The 19,554-nt window shown below is 43.7% G+C and overlaps 1 protein-coding gene across 2 annotated transcripts; it reads left to right on the top strand.

Moving 5' to 3' along the window:
• Positions 1-8,599: 8,599 nt before the first annotated feature.
• ING2 (inhibitor of growth family member 2) lies at positions 8,600-16,719 on the top strand. 2 transcript variants are annotated; one of them, XM_030565365.1, is made up of 3 exons: positions 8,600-8,671; positions 9,344-9,499; positions 15,406-16,719. In XM_030565365.1, the coding sequence occupies exons 2-3, from the start codon at positions 9,487-9,489 to the stop codon at positions 16,071-16,073; spliced, it is 681 nt and encodes a 226-aa protein (XP_030421225.1). In that variant the 5' UTR covers positions 8,600-8,671; positions 9,344-9,486; the 3' UTR covers positions 16,074-16,719. The 2 variants fall into 2 exon arrangements, with proteins under 2 accessions (XP_030421225.1, XP_030421224.1); XM_030565364.1 differs by lacking the exon at positions 8,600-8,671 and having other exon boundaries at positions 8,803-9,499.
• The last annotated feature ends 2,835 nt before the right edge of the window (positions 16,720-19,554 follow it).

The raw sequence follows: 19,554 nt of genomic DNA, 5'->3' as shown, positions 1-19,554 counted from the left end.
GTTTTCTTGTTTAAACAAAAATATTTTGTCAAAACTTGAACCAAAGAATAAGACAAAGCTATACTTTGTTGGAAATACTAATAAATTGTTTTTGAAAAACATGTATATTGTTAGTATAGCACAGTGTTCCACTTGGGTAAGATGAAATGGTGGTGGCAGTGAATGCCTCCTTGGGAAATATTTAAAGATACCTGCCAGTCAGGGCTACTTGATTATTTCATAACTGAAAATTTTTTCTTCAGCAGTATTTTTAGTTATTCTCTTTTTCATCCTCATCAGGGATGAGTCATCTCTGGAAGGGACGGTTCAGCATTTTCCAGAAGGACAATTAATTCCTGAAAGGTAAGGAAATTGCCTCAAGTTTCACTTCAGGTTGGTGGCAAAATTTTAACAAGAGGTTCCTAGGGACTTCGAAAAATCTTTAACTCATCAGTGGAGTGACCGTAATATTTGAATTTTGTAAATGCCGACCATTGACTCAAAATAGTACTCAAATTTCAGGATACTTATTGCCTGACCTGGAGGGAAAATGAACATAAGCATATGCAAATATCATTATGGCATTATGAGGGTCCAGCATAATCAGTCATTGACTCTTCCTGAAGTTGCACAGCACACTTCTTTCTCATAAACTTGCTGAGTTTCCCTTTGTTGCAGGGGTGTGGTTCTTTCAAGGCCGGCTTTAGGCCTATTCCACCAATTCCCCCGAATCGGGCCCCGCGCCTAAGAGGTCCCCACACCCAGTGCAAATCCCTTCCCTGGCTAGAGGTACCTTTTTAATTTTTACCCACCTTGCGGCACTTCGGGTCTTCGGCGGCACTTTGGCAGGTCCTTTGCTTGCTCTGGGTCTTCGGCGGCAGGTCATTCAGTGCCACCAAAGACCTGGAGCGATTGAAGGACCCACTGCCGAAGTGCTGCCGAAGACTCAGAGCACCGTTTTACATTTGTGTGTGGGGGTTTTTTTTTAAGTCATCCCTGCCCGGGCCCCATCAAAACTGTTTGAATTGGGCCCCGCACTTCCTAAAGCCGGTCCTGGCTTTGTATTATTTTCTGTTCCCCTCAAAAAGTGACTGCTGCTGTAGGAACATGTCAGCAAGATCCTTATTTTTCTTGGGCAAAAATGGCTTGTTCCTTTTTCATATGAAGCCTTCTGTCTCAGGATTCCAACACAGTCAAAACCATAATCTGCTGTGACAGGGTCAGGCCAGATGGCTACAGGAGAGTGATAGAAGGTAGATATAAGCAGGTCCCTTTTCCCTGAGTGAGATAATGGGCTGTTCCAGAACAATCAGGAAGTTGCTGGAACCAATTAAGGCAGGCTAATTAGGACACTTGGAACTAATTAAGAAGCTCCAAGAATCAATTAGGATAGGCAGACTAATCAGGGCACCTGGTTTTAAAAAGGACCTTGCTTCAGTTAGTGAGGTGTGTGCAAGGGGCTGTAAGGAAGAGATGCAAGAAGCTGAGAGTGGTAGGTGTACTGCTGGAGGACTGTGAAGTACAAGCATGATCAGACATCAAGAGGAAGGTCCTGTGGTGAGGATAAAGAAGGTGTTGGGAGGAGGCTGTGGGGAAGTAGCCCAGGGAGTTGTAGCTGTCATGCAGCTGTTACAGGAGACTCTATGGACAGTTGCAATCCACAGGACCCTGGGCTGGAACCCAGAGTAGAGGGTGGACCTGGGTTCCCCCTATCTCCTCAACTCCCTACTTTGATACAAGAGGAGTTGACCTGGACTGTGGGTCCCACCAGAGGGGAAGGTCCCTGGCCTGTCTCACAATCCACTAGGGGGGTCAGCAGAGACTGCGAGGATTGTTCTCCTCCTTTTCCCCATTCTGGCCAGTGATGAGATTAGCTGAGTGAACAGCAGGTTTGAGCCACTGGCAAAAGTGGCCAAACTGAGGGCTGCCATGAATCTCTGAGGCAAGCAAATCCACCAATAAGCACAGGACCCACCAAGGCAGAGGAGGAACTTTGTCACAACTGGTGTCTGGTGTGGGATTTGGTGTGCACAGTGCAACAGAAGCAGGAGGGTGTTGTTATTTTTTTTTAAAGGGGAGTTCGTTTGTTTTTTCCCCCACCACAATGGAGGACGTATTGCGGGCACTGATACAAGCCACGGCTGCCCAGCAGGAGGCTACCTGTGTCCAGGCAGCCACCCAACAGGAGGCAGTGCAGCTGCACAGGAGACCAATGCTTGTTAATGGACCAGGTCACTCAAGACCGTACAATGTTGCGGGAACTAGTAAACCAAGTGAAGGCCCTTACAGAGATGAACTGCAGCCTTGGTGGGATGCGGATCATATGGGCCAGCAATTGGCTGCAGAAAATGACGCAGGAGGAAGACGTAGAGGCATATCTCCTGCCCTTTGAGAGGACAGCCCTACAGGAGACTTGGCTTCAAGATCAGTGGTCTAGCATCCTCGACTCATTCCTGTGTGGGGAGGCCCAGAAGGCCCACTATGATATGTCTGAAGAGGCTGCAGCAGACTACCCCCACCTGAAAGCAGAGATCCTGGCCAGATCTGGGGTAACAAAGCAGTGCGGGCCCAGAGGTATCATGAGTGGAGGTACCAGGAAAACAAAACCCCACAGTCCCAATTATATGATCTCATCCATCTCACACGAAAGTGGTTACGAACCAAGTCCCGGAGTCCGGAGGAGATACTAGAGGTTCTGGTCTTTGACCGGTACATGAGAGGACTACCGCTAGACCTTTGTGCCTGGGTAAGCCAGAACAAACCCTCCACCTATGACGAGGTTGTTACACTGGTAAAGAGGCGAAGGACGGCGACAGAGCTGACTCGATCAGTTAAGGAAGAGGCACCCCGGGTTAAACTAGCAGCACCAAGCCCCAGAGCTTGGGAGATTAGGCCACCAGGAGGACCCAGGTGGAAAAAGAGAGGAGCTGAAGGCCCACCGGAGGCCACAAAGAATCGGAGTACTGAGGGGGAAGAGGACAGTGTCATTAGGCTACCCAAACCGAGAAAGCAGGGAATGCCTAGGGCTCCATACAGATGTAATGCCTGCAGGGAGTGGGGACACATAGCTGCCCAGTGCCCAAATGCTGAGGAGCCTATGCAATGTAATCTAGGAAGCTGTGAAAACCCATGCTCCCTAGTTCACATTGTGGGGGTTGCACTAACCCCACACAAATAAATATATCAGGCAATTGAGGCTAAATGGAGTAGAGACTGAACAATGATAGATTCGGGAAGCGCCATCACACTCATCTCAGGAAAGCTTGTGAAATGTAGTTGGTTGCTACAGGCAAAACACCCGGGGGTGACATGCGTCCATGGGACAGTTAGTTAATACCCACCATCCCAGTAAAAGTTTAAATCCAAGGGAATGCTACTGAGGTAGCAGCAGGTGTAGTCCCTAAACTCCCATACTTGATGCTCATAGGGAGGGACTTCCCAGGATTTGGAGACCTGCTCCCAGTAGGGAGATTGGAGAAAGGGGGAAACCTTGAAGTTAGGAAGGCATCCACAGTAGACTGTCAACCCCCAATCTTCTCTGAAATATCCCCAGATTTGTTCTCCACTCCCAAGTGGGGCAGAAAGACAAAAAGGGAAAGAAAGGCAGCTAGGGACTTGGGGACCTGGATCCTGACCCAGGGATAGGCAGGTGGACCGGGGTAGCTGGAAAGGAGGCTGCCCTGGAGGGAGAAGCACCCGAGCCAGACCTCAACCCTAATGCCTCTGAACCAGGAGAGGTGATGGAGACTGGCCCCCTAATCAAACAGATTAGCCCCGTGAGAGAAAATTTTGGACAGGACTAGACTGAAGATCCAACATACGACAACTTTAGACAGAAATAAATGGGGTTCCAGTGGAACGGAAAAGCCAGGGATCAGGACCCTACTTCATAATGAAAAAGGCTCTCTTGTACTGGGTTGCATCAGTACAGGGGCAGAAGGCACAGCAGCTCCTAGCACCTCAAAAACACCAGAACGCTGTATTAAGTCTTGCTCATAGTCATCTTTTTGGGGGGCATTTAGGGGTAGAGAAGACCCTGGCCTGGGTCCTACGACGGTTCTTCTAGCCTGGAGTACATGAAGAAATGCAGAGGTATTGTGCCTCCTGCCCGGAGTGTCAGCTGCACAGTCCCTGTCCTCACTTGAGGGCACTTTAGTACCCCTTCCCATCATAGAGGTGCCCTTCGAACGAATAGCCATGGACCTAGTGGGACTCCTGGAGAAGACGTCCCTGGGCCACCAATATATACTTGTCATTCTGGACTATGCTACTCATTACCCAGAAGCCGTCCCCCTGTGGAGCACGGCCTCTAAAACGATAGCCAAAGAGCTGGTGGGGATCTTTGCCCAAGTGGGGCTACCAGAGGAGATATTAACAGACCAAGGAACCCCATTTATGTTGAAGCTAATGAAGGACCTCTGTACCCTGCTCCACATACATACCCTGAGAACTTCAGTCTCTCACCCACAGACCAATGGGCTAGTAGAAAGGTTTAATCGAACCCTCAAGGCTATGATAAGGAAGGTGGTAAGTCGGGATGGGAAGGATTGGGACACCCTACTACCTTACCTTATGTTCGCCATCTGGGAGGTACCTCAGGCCTCAGTTGGGTTTTTCCCCTTTGAGTTATTATACGGGTGCAATCCCTGTGGCATTCTAGATATCGCCAAAGAAATCTGGGAAAAGGAACCCAATGTGGGGAGAAATATAATTGAATATGTATTGCAGATGAGAGACCAGATAGCCCGGGTCAACCCTATTGTACAGGAACATTTGAAAAAGGTGCAGGAGGCCGAGCAAACCCATTACAGTCACCAGGCAAAAGTCTGACAGTTACAACCAGGTGATCGTGTAATGGTGTTGGTACCCATGGCAGAAAGCAAGCTTTTGGTCCATGTCAGGGGTCCTATCAGGTGGTTGAACCCGTGGGGGAAGTAACCTACAAGGTGCAGCAGCGAGGACTCCAGAAATAAGAACAGATTTATCACATTCACCTCTTGAAACCTTGGCACCAGCAAGAGGCATGTGTAGTGGTCCAAGAGCCCCAGTCCAGGGAAATAACCTACATGAGCAGATCAGGATATCCCCTGATCTGACACAGAACCAGAAGAAGGTGGGATGATCAACCAGTACCAGGACATGTTTTCAACCAAACCAGGGCATATCACCACATTATCACAGACCCTGGGGCAAAGGTAAAACAAAAGATAATCTAACGCATTTTCTTGCCATTACTTACAATTTTTGTAATCTTAGATGCTCATTTCAGATATGTTTTCAGATGTTTTTTCTGCCTGGTCTCTCCTTCCATCCAGAGAGAGAACAACAAAAAGAGCACAAACAAAACCTTCTGCCCCCCCACCCCCAGATTTGAAAGTATCTTCTTTCCTTAGTGGTCTTTTTGGTCAGGAGCCAACCAGGTTAGTTGAGCTTCTTAACCCCTTACAGGTAAAGTGATTCAGTACCTCTGGCCAGAAGTGATTTTATGTTACTGCACACATAAATGTTAGTACCCTTTCCTTTATATTTATGACAAGACATATTAGGGGTGACTAACTATTCGCTCTCAAAATATAATTATTAATACAGAATCATCATTAAATGGATTTATTTCTACTGGAGTTCTGCAGAGATCAGTTCTTGGCCCAATTATATTTAATATTTTTATCAATGATCTTGAAGAAAATATAAAATCATTGCTTATAAAATTTACGGATGACAAAGATTAGTGTTGTAGAAAATATAATCCTGAGGAAAGGTCAGTTATGCAGTGCAATCGGTATCACTTGGCAAACTGGGCACAAACATGCATTTTAATGTAGTCAAAGGCAAAGTAGTACATGTAGTAACAAAAAATGTAGGCCAAGCCTACAGAATGGGGGACTGTATACAGAAAAGCAGTGACTGATCAGTATATATAGAGGTCCTGATGGAAAAACAAATGAACTGTGTAATGCTGTAGTCAATCCTTAGACATGTAAACAGGGAAACACTGGGCAGAATAGGAAGATGTCATACCATTTTACTTAGCACTGGTAAGGTTACTACTGAAACTCTCCAGTGTCACACAATTTGCAAACTTTTAACAGTATTAGTAAGATTACACAGAAGACAGACATCTATAAAACCATTTTCATGCCCTCTATGAATTATTCAGAACTAATTTTATTGAATATTACTCTACCAATGGTGCATACATAATCCTAGATCATGAAAATAGATTGGGATTTAGCAGTTTAAACGTGCTGTCATTGACTTAAGAGAAAACTACGATTATTGCTTTATTTCACTGCTCTTCAATGAAAACTTGTATTTTTCAGTTGAATTCTGTTATAAAATTGCAGAATGAGACATGTTCATACTCATTACAAGTGTAACTACAACAACTCAAAATATACAACTTCTTTTTAAAGCATTTTGTACCAGTTCAATAAATCTAGTCATTTTGCATTGGAAGAAAAGTACATAAAGTCCTCAATTTTTTACAATATAAATGTTATTGATAACACCAGTAAATATTGCATTGATAATGTGGGCTGAATCATCCATATAGTGATGATCAGTGCCATAAAATTAAACTTTTTAACAATTTACCACAAATTAAAATGAAACAGGCTAGTTTTTTTCACTTTGGAAGCTGATTTGTGAAAAAAATCCATGGTGGCATGGATGATGTTCTGAGGGAGGTTGTTAATGTTGTGGAGTTTCTGGTGAAAGTTGGTTGCGTCTTGGAGGAAGTTGGCCCTTTGTGTGGCGAGTGGCTTGAGGATTGTTCTATGAGTCCTGATATTCCTTCAGTAAGAATGCCATGGCCACATATGATGGAGCTGCCTGGAATCCCTTGCTTGTATATCATGGGAAGCATGTAGAAGTTCCCTGGGGTGGAATTGTGGGGGATTAGGTGGTAGAGTTTCTCTTGGAATTGTTTCAGGCAGGATTTGATGAAATCCTTAAATTCCTGGGTAAACTGTGCAGTTAGGTCTTCTCTGAGTTCTTCGTAGTAGGTGGAGTCGGAGAGTTGTCAGTTGGCCATGTTATGATGGCAAATATTGTCAATGTAGCAGAATTCCTCAAGAAAACCAGTATTTCTTATTGTGGGCTAGAATGGCCTAAGATAGAGTTACTTGCAACTCAAAGACTATAAATTAATTAGAGATCACACCATATAAATTGCCATTGTGAGAAAAGTGTGCTTTTGGAGCATATTCTAATGTAGTGGAAAGGTATTTTTTGCCTGCTTATAGTCTATTAGTGTACTACTGGTAGAAATCTGTCCCCATCCTAAAGAATGCATTTCTGTTTAGAAATAAATTAGCCATAGCTGCTGCAGATGTTTCGATGATAAAAGTAGCAGCTACCCGCAGACACTTTTTACCTGCATATACATTGCACTACAGTAGAACTTCCCTCTCCCTTGCCATACCCCCAGTGTAGTGCATTTGGAAACCAGAAATTAGGTTTCAGCAAGGTGAATTATTCTTTCAGATGCTGAAATGGTTCCAAAGATGATAGTGACAGAACGTTATCTTCAAATATGTAAGCGATGTGGGCAGAAAATACCAAACTTCCTGATCCATCACTGGGCACCCCTTCTTTTTTGGGGGAAGGGAGGAGGATGAAAGAGAGCAACTTCTTCACAAGTTGTGGCAGATTTATATCATAAATTAGTTACAGTATGTTATAGGGATCATCCTGCAAGGGTGAAGAAACATGCAAAGGGTGACTGAACCCAGGAAACATGTGTGCGGTGGAAGAAACATCAGTTTTCAAAATATACCGTACAACAGCATCTCATCATCACTAGGCGCAGCTATGGCATTCAACTGCCCTGAGACAAAATGTGTAGTGATTTACACCTGTGCGCCCACTGCCTTTAGGAGAGAAGGGCAGTGGAGTAGCCCCACTTGCATTTAAAAAGTGTGTCACGCCCCCTTTCCCGCTCCTCGCAGCCCGGCACTGCCCCAGTACGGGGCAAGCCGCAGCCTACGTGGGACGGGTGATGGCACAGGGTCCCACCGCCCACGGGATGGGAGCGGTCCCTGTCTACCAGCCACCTCTGAGAGCAGGAGAGAGAACCAGGGCTGAGGAGGAAGGGGCTGGAAGGAGTGTTACTTGCCCTTTAAGAGAGCCCCGCCTCCCCATCCCTGTCCAGTCCCCGAACCAATAGGAGCGGGCCGGAGGGGAAGGCGGGAGAATGCGAACCCCTCACAGCGCTGCCAGCAGCGCCTTATTAGGGCAGGGCCTCACGCATGCGCAAAGCCACCGTCCGGCCAGGGGCGGGGGCTCCAAGTGGTTTGCCTCGGCAGCGGCCGCGGACCAAGGCGGGGGGGAAGCTCAGGGATCCCGGGACTTGCCAGTCGCGTCGGGAGCGAAGCCGCAGCCAGCCAGGCCCGTGCGCAGCCCGCAGGGAGCAGCGGCGGGAGGGCCCAGAGGTCCGGCCCAGGGCGCCCCCGGCGGGGTGTGAGCGCCGGGAGGGGGGGCGGCCGGGGGTGCATGTGCTGCTGGCGCGGGGAGATGATGCTGGGGGGGCCGCAGCTGGTGCCGGGCCCGGCGGCGCTGGCGGGGCCCGGCGGGGAGCGGGCCCGGCTGCTCTCGCTCTACGTGCAGGACTATCTGGAGTGCGTGGAGTCGCTGCCGCTGGACATCCAGCGCAACGTGTCCCTGCTGCGGGAGCTGGACACGCAGTGCCAAGGTGAGCGCGGGCCGGGGCCGGGGCTGGGGCCGGCCGAGTCCCGGCTGGGAGGAGGAGACGCGGCCCAAGGGGGTGGAGTCTGGTCTCTGAGGCGGAGTCCTGGGGGCGGGGGGATGCGGGGCCCGGCTCGGTGCTTGCGGGTCTGGGGCTGGTTATTGGCCCCAGTGCGGGGCCTGGCTCTGCGGAGCCGACCCCGCTCGCTACCTCAGCCCTGTCACCCCCCGCGCTTGGGGGAGGGGTCATGGCCAGCCCCGCGGGGAGGGAGGCTTGGAGAGGCTCCGGGGGCGGGGGAAGCGGCCCCTCTCCCCGCTGGGGCTGGGGAGGGAGCGGGCAGCGCGGGGCTTCAGCATCCCGGGGAGTTGGGGTTGGTGGCGGCTTCTATATCTCCCCCGCCCGGTAGCTGCGGGAGCCCCCGTAGCGGGGGGTGGAGGAGCCCTTCGGTTTGCGGCGGAGCTGGCAATGACAGGCCGCCGCTCTCTGGTGGCGAGTCTCTGAACTGGGTCTCTTCCCTGCCCCAGCCTGGGCAGGGTGACGTGCTGGCCGGGGACTCGTGCGTGGGCAAGTCTCTGAGCTGCTCGGTGTTATGTCAGTGTTCCGGTGGGAAGAGCATGTGCTGAGGGGGTTGCGCGAGAGTGCTCTGGAAGGACAAAATAGCACTTACTTCTGGCCTAGGGCAGAGAATCCGCCTCCTAGAAAGTTTGGGTGTTTGACATATCGATTGGGTGCACGAGAGTCTAGGTCTTTATCTGCAACTGCAAAGGCACGGTGGACTTAAGACCTCCCCTCTGAGGATCAAGGAATTGAGTTTAGAAGTAATGCTGCAAGCAGGTTTGACTAATTACAGTATTTAAATTTTTAGAAAACAATCTGGGGAGGGGGGCACGGTATTGAGGAAACTATTGCATATGTAGTTCATGGTTAACTCATACATGTTTGGTAATACCTTCTAAACTGGCTAAGATGTATGTAAAGTCTTACTGGTTTATTTTAACCTTTCATAGCTTTTCTCTATCTCTTCATTCTGACAAGCTGTTCTTTCTAGACTCCCGTCCTGCTATGATTTTATTAGATTACACATTGGGAACTGAATGTGCAATTTGTGCTGTCTGGGGTTTTGTACCCTGTAGCACACTAGGCTGTGAAATTGCTCCTTGAGGAGTTGCTTGTCCCCTTAACCTCACCACACTTGGAACCTCACATTTAGCATGATCTGTAGAGCACAGTGTGCTGTAGGATGGAGATACATGAAATTCTTGGATGAAAGGTGACACAACTTCTAAGTGTTTTAATGAGATGCTTAAGTGTTGTCCCAGTTTTGCAAGGGGGTGATATGGGGAAGTGGTACTGGTTAAGGAATTTACATGGGTCTCAGTAAGTCACTGGAAGACTTCCAGTTCTGCCTAGTAGGTTGTACAGTGCAGCATGACTTGAATGCATAACTGAATAGTTACATTCAAATCAACCTCCTTGGATGTGGACTGTCCCAGAACTTCTGTTTTATCAAGGATTTATTTGTATTATCATCATATCTAGGAGCCCACCTTACAGGCAAACATTTCTTAAATGAATCAGTAATGCGGTGTTGGGACTCCTAAAGGTGCAAGTCATTCATAGTTCCCACAGCTGCTGTAATTTAGTTGCTCTGTGTGAATGTTGAGGCATTGGTTTATCATATACTAATACTCATTAATAAACAGACTTTTGATCCTTTACTATGTCAAACTATCTTGAACATAAACACAATTAATATTTACTGTTCTGAGATATGAGGTCACATGCTTGACCCTGATCACTCTAAATGTTTAGGTTTGTTCAAAGAATGGGGAATGAGGAATAATCAAACTAGTAACATAGAGTTGAGCAACACAGTTAAACACTAGAAGCAATTTGTAGTACAGCAAAACAATCTGAGCTGTAGTTAAAATGTTATCTGCAACTGAAGTGTAAATTAAACATGGATTTAAAACATTCCATTCCAGACACACTACTCAGATTCTTGTTTGGGCTATCCTAAAGCCCTTCATTCTAATTGTTGCTGGGATCTGTAACTCAGTGGCATTATCAGGTGAAAGAATGAAGAGATACCAGATTACATCAAAAAGGTATTGCTAAGAGGGGGAGTTGCAATCTTTATGATGCATCAACTAAAAGACTAGAGAGAGCACAACTGGATACAGGTTACCCAGCTTTGTAACAAAATATTATTAATCCTTTTCAGTTTGGGTGAATGGAGATATTTAAGTTGTCAATTCCCTTAAGGTGGCCTGTATGGCAATTGAAACGGTATTCTTTGAATTATCATTCTAATTAATCAGGAAAGATGCATGAGACCAAGCTTTTGTTAACTTTCTGGATTCCATAAAGTTTACAAAAGCTTGGTCTCATGTGTCTTTCCTGAGTTTGAATTATCATTCTAATTAATATCTTATGTGCTGAGGTACACTGAATCCTGTTGTCAAGGTCAAACAGTCTAGCAGTTTCTTTTAACCACACAAGCTTATATGGATATTCCTAAACAACCACTTTCTAAATGTTAGGTAGATTCAATCTCTAAGAATTGATATGTATTCTTGTTGCATACATTAAAATGAAATTATTTCCCTGTTGGCCCCATAGGTAGTTACAGCTTTTTATCTATTATTTTTATTGCTTTTTGAGAACATTGAACTTCAGAGGATTTTTCTCCCAGACCAATTTGAAGGCATTTTGATAGCATGGCTAGTATAATTCAGACCATTTAAAAGTTGTCGGTACTGCTTCATGGGGAGGGGGGGGGCAGGTGTCTGACCTCTAGTCAAACAATACCTGTCATGCATGATCAAACCTTCAGTCTAAAATGATCTTGGGGGGGGGGGGGAGGGGCTTAAACTTATTACATGAGGCAAGCATTTATTCTTGCTATACATGATGGCCGAGTTGCATTTGTCAAGCACTATAGCTCTGAAAACCCTGATTTTTGATGCTTTTTTACTTTTAACCATAACATTTCAGTATCTTGAATTTTTTTCTCTAAATGTTTTTCTGCCCTTGTTATTGCTATAAAGAAGCAGCATCAGTGACCAGTGGTGGTGGGGTTGGAGTCTAGGAGCTTGGGAAAAGAGGGAAGGAACCTGGTGTGTGTTGTCCCTTGTCTCAGACTCTAAGAAATAGAGGATGTACCCTTTTTGTAAATTGCATTGCAAGAATAAATTTAAAAGATACCCCTATATGGCGTATGTTCCCAAACGAGCAATATAGAGATTGAAAAGGCTCTCAAGAGAAAACTCTGGCCTCTTACAGAAATGCTACATTATGAAAAATAGCTTAACCTGTAGTGTAAACTGAAGTACAGCATCAAGTAATCAAATACCATCAAAGCATCTAACCCAAGAAAGCCTAGACAAGTGGTCTATTGAAAACAAGTAGAACAGTACCACCAAGTAAACTGGCTTTCAGATTCAGTTTCCCTTTAACTGTAGAACTGACTTAAGCAAGAGTGGACTGAATGTACTGCACCCCTGTCCCAGTCCTCCAGGAAACTAGGTTAGCTATTTTTTCCCAGGCCTGGTTTAGTGTCTTCCCTCTCAAAACTAACAAAATATTTTTGTGGGGAAGGATGAACCACCAAGTGTTACAGCAGCCTCTTGTGGCCGGAAAAAGCACAATTTTATCCAGGCTAATCTAAGTTTAGAAAGTTTGGAGAAATCACACTGTTTTGAATAAATGGGGAGCTCAGATAAGTGAGATTTGAATAATTGAAATCGTGTTATATTTGGTTAACCTTGAGTGGAGTAATTAAGATATGCACCCAAGGAATAAAGTGGACATCCTAATTTTGTGGTGGTCCTCTAATCCCTTATCCCTTTATATTTTAGTATCAGGACAAGGTCCTGTTTTAGGCCTGGTCTGCATGATTTTTGTAATGACGTTACTTTGTTGGTTATAAGTGAAATTCATCTTACCAAAATAGATGCAGTTATACAGGTATACTGTGCCTTATACTGGTATCTTATTTTCCTTCCCATATGGGAATAAGCTATATAAGCATATTTATACTTGGTATAATTGTGTCCAGACTAGGAGAGTTGTACTGCTTTTAACTATACTGGATTGTTAAAGCCATACAATTTTTCTGTAGATATGGCTTATTGTTTAAAGAATCTAAACTCTGGGTCAGAACACAATGTGGAAGCTTGTCCAAAGTAGTTACATATATTCAGGAGTATGTACTGTCTCCATCTCGTATCCCGTTTCAGTTAAAAGTTACATTAAAGGAACACTGTCAAATCAAACTTATAAAAAAAAGTCTTAAACAATGTTACCTGGTGGCTTAAATTGTTAAAACTGGAACATTAAATAACTGGTGCTCTTAAGACTGGCTTGCTTGTATTTCAGTTGCTCATGTGACAAATGCTAGTCCCATAGTTCTTAAACTGTGGCACCCTTCTTGAGGGGAGATCTTACAAAGTGATCCAAAGAATAAAACATAGAGAAACAAAAAGCTAGTTATTTTTACTTGACATTCTCATGCACTATGTTTCAATGTCTGAGGGCTGGTCTACACTAGGAACTTAACATTGGTTACAGTGATGTTTCTTGGGGGGTGAAAAATTCACATACCCCTAGAAAGTGTGTATGCTAACCTACACAACCACCCCACCACACACACACTTCCCCACCTGATATAAACAGTACTAGGTTGACAGAAGAATTCTTCCATTGACCTAGGTACTGCCTTTTTGGAAGGTGGATTATCTGGGTGATGGAAGAACCTGTCCCATCTGTGTAGGTAGTGCCTACACCTGTGTCACTGTAGCACTTCAGTGGAAACACCCACTCCACAGGATTCCTCCATAAAGGAAATCCCCACTGGGGACTTGCAAGTGATACCTCCTTCTCATTTCACTTGAATGGCAAAGAGAGCAGCACAGGACAGAAAATCTACTCCAGAGCATTGACAGCAGCCCTTTAACCTTTATGAAGTAATATGTTCAGCCTTTGGGTTGAGGAGATTGGACTCCACTTTTTTTTTTATAACACTGCTCTAGGATTTCAAGTCCGCTGGGTGGAATAGTGTAGAGGACACATCTCATGTTTAGACTTCAAAGGGATGTTGTCAGTTTAAGTTTAGATGTTGTAAGTAGGCTATTTCATGAAGTTTCAGAACATGTGTAGTCTGTTTATTATAATGGGGACAGTTGTTATATAAGCTATTTACCTGCATCATTTGCAACCTAGGGTATGTATACACTGAAAACACTACAGACAAACAAAATATTTACAGGACAGTTGTACCTGTACTTTTTTCCACTGACACTTCAGTAAGTCACAACTCTGTATCTAATATTACCACAGTGACACACTGTACATAAGACTTTAAAGATATCACATTAGCAGTTGGCTATTTAATGTTTAGCAAAGCCTTTATCACTAAGTGTAATAAAGGTAAAGGTTCTAGGTTACCATTAGTTTTGGGAAGAATACTTCTAAAAGAACATAAGAGAATTGAAGTTCAGTGCACCCTTAACTTGCACTGAAGATTCTTTGTTGCTTTTTTGGAAGAGGGAGGCATGATAGTGCATGACTTGCCAAACCCCAAAAAAAGGGGAAAATAAACCAATCATCAGTCCTGCAAATGTCTCTAGAAGTTTAGTGAACACTAGTAAAATTGTCTTTGTATTGTTGTTGAAAATGTTTTGTGATGCACCAAACATGGAAGATGTGGCCTCTGCCCTGAAAAGTTCAGTCTGAGGCCTTGTCTAAACACAAGTTTAACCAAAATCTGTTTTAAATTGGTTCCATTAAACCAGTGAAAAAGCTTGCGTGGACATATTTAAACTGACTTACAGTAGGCCTACATCACAGTAGCTTTTTTCAGTCACTTTTCGAACCTATAGATAAATGACTATGCCTAATTTAAGGCTAAATTTTCAAGAAGTCTGTCTTGAACAAAACATGGCAGAAAAAAACGAAACTCATTGGTAAAGCTGACTGTTCTTAATCTGGCCCATTATCCCTAGACATTGTAGATGGACACTTTTCTATTATGGAATAGCCCCAAAAAAACACCCTATATATTAAGGAAACACTCTTAATATTGCATGTTTTAATCTACCCTATTACTGTTCAGTGCCAAAAGTGAGCTACGCATGACTGTAATTCTTTGGTGGATTGCTGTGCATTACAAACACTGCTTCAGTGCCCTTTGAGGTTAGGTTAATCATATGTAAGGATAAACTGAGGCACAGAGGCTATTTAACTAGTCTTTGGCAGAGCAGTAAGTCCTGCTTTAATACAGAAATTTCCCCCTTCTATCGTCTTTACCACTGGATGGGCTAGGGAATTGCTAACTCAAGAGTCCAACTGACAAGCAAGGAATCTAAACTATTGCAATCTAACATGTACCAAGGATTCCTGCCAGTTGTGTACTAGTCTTTCCAGTGTTTTGAATAGCTTTTTTTTTTGTTCCTTACAATTTGCAAAAACTCTATTGCAGCAGACTGTTCTGTTGATAATTAAATCAGAGTTCCCTCTCTGAGGGCCTGTCTTTAGAGTAGCACTAAATACTTAACTTAACCTATAGCCTATGTTCATGGAATAAATTTTCTGCTAACTAAAGTATATGGTATACATGTTAAACTGAACTACCTCTTGGAAGAAATACATCTACATTTTCTTGATGTTCCACTTTGTGATGCATAATTCTTCCTCCCTTCCCCCTGACTAAAAACTGTTGTGCTGATTATCTTTTATAGAAGCATTAAAAGAAATCGATGATGTGTATGAGAAATATAAGACAGAAAGTGATCCCATTCAGAAGAAACGGTTGCAACAGCATCTTCAGCGAGCACTAATCAACAGCCAAGAACTGGGAGATGAGAAAATTCAAATAGTTACTCAGATGCTTGAACTGGTAGAGAATAGGGCCCGGCAAATGGAGACCCACTCTTGGTGTTTCCAAGAGTCAGATAACGAAAAGCCTCTAGAAAAAGCAAAAGTGGAATCTTGCCAACCAGAAAGATCTTCTCGTAGACCCCGTCGCCAGCGGACCAGCGAAAGTCGTGATCTGTGCCATATAACAAATGGGATTGAAGACTGCGATGACCAGCCACCTAAAGAAAAGAGATCCAAATCGGCCAAGAAAAAGAAACGCTCCAAGGCCAAACAAGAAAGAGAAGTTTCACCTGTTGAATTTGCAATAGATCCCAATGAACCAACTTACTGCTTATGTAACCAAGTGTCCTATGGAGAAATGATAGGATGTGACAATGAACAGTGTCCCATTGAGTGGTTTCATTTTTCATGCGTTGGACTCACCTATAAACCAAAGGGGAAATGGTATTGTCCCAAGTGCAGAGGAGATAATGAGAAGACTATGGACAAATGTACTGACAAATCAAAAAAGGATAGAAGATCGAGGTAGTGAATGCTATAAATGTTTTAAAGGGTTGTGTGTCTTTTTATATAAAAATTGTTTAATTTACAGAGAACAATGTTTTAGGAAAAATGCATAAGACTATGCAATATTTTTTAATCTATAGTATTAATGGAGTATTAAAATCTGTTATACTTTCTGTGATCTTTAACTTTCTGCACTGAATAACCAAATATTTGAAACAAGGTGGCCTCAGAACTGCACAGATGGAATTACAAGTAGTGTTGTGGGTTTTTTGGGGGGGGTTTGTTTCATTTAAACTCCCTGTGTTAACATTTAAAAAAAATCCTGAAAGTAATGGTGGTGGGGAAGCACTGAGAGACTGGTTGTATTAAAGAGCATCAGTAATGGTATTTAACTTCTCTAGCCCAGTTTCACAACTTCAGACCGTTGGTTGTGAACTGAATCCGTTCTACATCCCATGCCTCAAGTTTTCAGATTCTGTGTTAATGTCACATAATATCTGGAATGGGGGTTCAAGAATTCCACTGTTAATTGTAAAATAGTCTTCCAAGCTAGAAAGCAACCTGTTTCTTCAGTGGCTTTCATATGATGAATGTATTATTTCCATGAAGAAAATGCCACTAATTTATGCTTTTTATGTCAATATTAAACTGTTCCCTTGGTGACTTTACATTTGGGAGTCAGTTTCTGGATAGGGTAGCAATTATGGTAGTCTTGAACTTGACTGTCTTGTGTATACTTCTTATGCATGTCTTCAGTGGAAGAATTCTAGGAAGCATCCTAATGGGGTTTCCGTTGGTCTTGACTTTTAAGGTGTGTACAGGAGGGCTTGTCTGTGGAAAGGCTCTTTTTCTTGCACAGCTGGAATTCTGCATCACTATGCAATGCAGAATTTGTACAGGATGAATATTCAGCATATGATTTAAATGTTTTCCTGCAGAATTTGTGATTTCCTCAGTGCCCCACACACACCTGGGCTTCCACTGTCCTAATTGTGATGTTTTGACAAAATATGCACAATATTTTAAAATTATGCACAGAACTCTTTTTTTGGCACAGAATTTCCCCAGGAATATCACTTCTCTGATACTGCTACACTCCATAATTGCTACTGTGCTATGTCTTGCTGCTACCTCTACAAGTCTTGAATTGATGCTGGCAGAGGAATATTGATATACTCAACTTCTTAATCTGTGAGCAACATCTATGTACGTGTGCAAAATATGATTGCACATGCTTTTCTGGGCTCCTCAAACCTGGCCTCCACCTTAGTGGAATTAAGATCTAGTCATGGACAGACCTGGATTAAGGCATACATGTGTGCTTATGGCTGCAGCTCCCAGTCATGGGAGTGTGAGATTGGAAGCTTTTTTTTTTTAATGAAAGGTTTCCAGCCCCCAGAAATATGAAAAGCTTGAAAATATGACCATCAACTGCATGTAACACATGCAGTTATATCTGTAGGAAACCTCCAAGGGTTTTTCTAGACAGCCTCGGAGATTGATGCTTTAAAACTCCTCAGCCAGCAAGCTTTTTAAACACCACTTAGCATCTGGTATAGAAAGACATTATGGTTTAAAAGCAGACTAACTGGCTTTATTCCTAAGGGAGGCTGGGAAGCAGGGAGGTGCAAAGAGCTGGTCTCTTTCAGGTGGGAAGGAGTGCAGCCTGGGTAGAAGAGAAACTCATGGTGGGTCTTGTATTTGTCCAGGAATGTGGCAGTCTGAGGAGCCTTCCAAAGAAAGGGGCCCAGAAGTTACTGGGTGCATGACATGGGTTTGGTATTCACAATATCCATGAAGCCACTTCTCTGGTAGCCTACTTCTTTGGTGATTTCTTGGTCTCTAATGCTCTTCTCCAGTGCAAAATTGCCTTCTAAATTAGGCAGCGTTATGCTGCCAGTTGTAAGATGGCCACTTTTGTTTTTCCTAGCTGGTAAGTACCTGTTTTATGTTTCTGATTTTATTGGTGAGAAGATGCCCCTTTCTTACAGTTCATTGGGGTTGCGGGTCTGATGGCTGCAGATTGCCACTTCTCACAAGCTAAATCATTGTAAATTAAATGGAGGTGATGGTCCATGTACTTTTTCCACAGGCTTGTCTCAATTTGTGGGTCAGTATGTATTCAGGAAGTTTTCAGATAAGATTGCTAGCTCCCAGTTTAAGCAATTGTGCATCTTTTTGTTTTTTTTAGTGCTTTTGGCTAATGATGCTTCAAAGGGAGTATGGTTTGTGAAATCAAAGTATATTTAGCACAGTACTCGACTAACAGAAATTCTTGTGCCCAAAGATCTGGGGAAGTGAGCCACAAACTTGTGCAGTCTTGTATCTTACCTCACCTGCGGAATAGCCAATATAGGAAGTCTTATTCTTAGTGGCAGGGACACCAAATGAGTCGTGGTAGCTTGAAGTGTTGGTTGTCTAATACCCTCCCTATTTCCTAGTGTTTCTCTGGAGAAACTAAAGGATACCCATTTGATTACTTTCGAGGGGTTATCAGTCACCATGACTACTGCAGAATTGGGTTTTTTTACTTCATATCCTCCATGCTAATGACATCTAGTGGATATGAAATAGGTCAGTAAACTTAAGGACACTGAATGTCAAAGTCCTTTCAGCTAGCTGCTGCAGGAAAAGAGATTTTGGGTCTATCTGTACTTACATCTCTCCAGTCAAAAGAAATATAGGGATTTCTCGTGTGGCAGTGTGCCATAATCCCATACTGTGATTCTAAAATTTACCTTTCTATCTTATTCTCTGGTTAAGTTATCACTAGAAACTTTCAAGAGAAACCTTGGCCTGAATGCTGCAAGGTGCTTAGCGTCTTCAACTCCACTGTTGTCACTGAGTTGGGGAACACAGTACCCTGCACCATCTTAATTCATTTGGGCTTGGAAAACAGCTCTTTTCAATAAATGAACTAAGAGTAATGAGGTAAAATGATTAAAGCTGTTCTTAAGCTATTTGCGTTACCAAGTGAGAACATCATGTATGGATAACTCATACTTCAGTTGCTCTTCACAATGCATATGCTGTACACTTTTGAGAAGTATCAGTGTGAATCTTGTTTGAACTTGAATGCCCTCTCAGTCATATTTAAACTAGTTCTTTTCATGAAATATGATCCTGTAAATGTAAGACGGAGGAAAAAATTTAAGGCCAGTTACACAAAATAAGCAGGGGACCAAGGGCAAAATGTGCTGGTGGGCCAGGAAAAATGCTCCTTGACCCAACAGGGTCTTGGACTGCAGTGCGGCCCCATCCACACTATTGCACTAGAATACAATGTCCCTAACTTTCAGCAGAGCAGGGAATTGCTTTCCTAATGTGGAGCGTCTTACACAGGCATTCCATCAAGAGCAGCCTTTTCACTTAAGACCTATGGCTCTTTCTAATGCTTTATACTTTTAATTATTTTTAATTCTGTTGCCAAAGAAAAACAGCACCCAGTGCAAACTCTTGACACTGACATTTTCTTTAACAAAGACACACACAATAAATAATTG

Source organism: Gopherus evgoodei, chromosome 5 (assembly GCF_007399415.2).
Source record: "Gopherus evgoodei ecotype Sinaloan lineage chromosome 5, rGopEvg1_v1.p, whole genome shotgun sequence".
Taxonomy (NCBI): Eukaryota; Metazoa; Chordata; order Testudines; family Testudinidae; genus Gopherus; species Gopherus evgoodei.
This window is presented reverse-complemented; position numbering and strand designations above follow the sequence as displayed.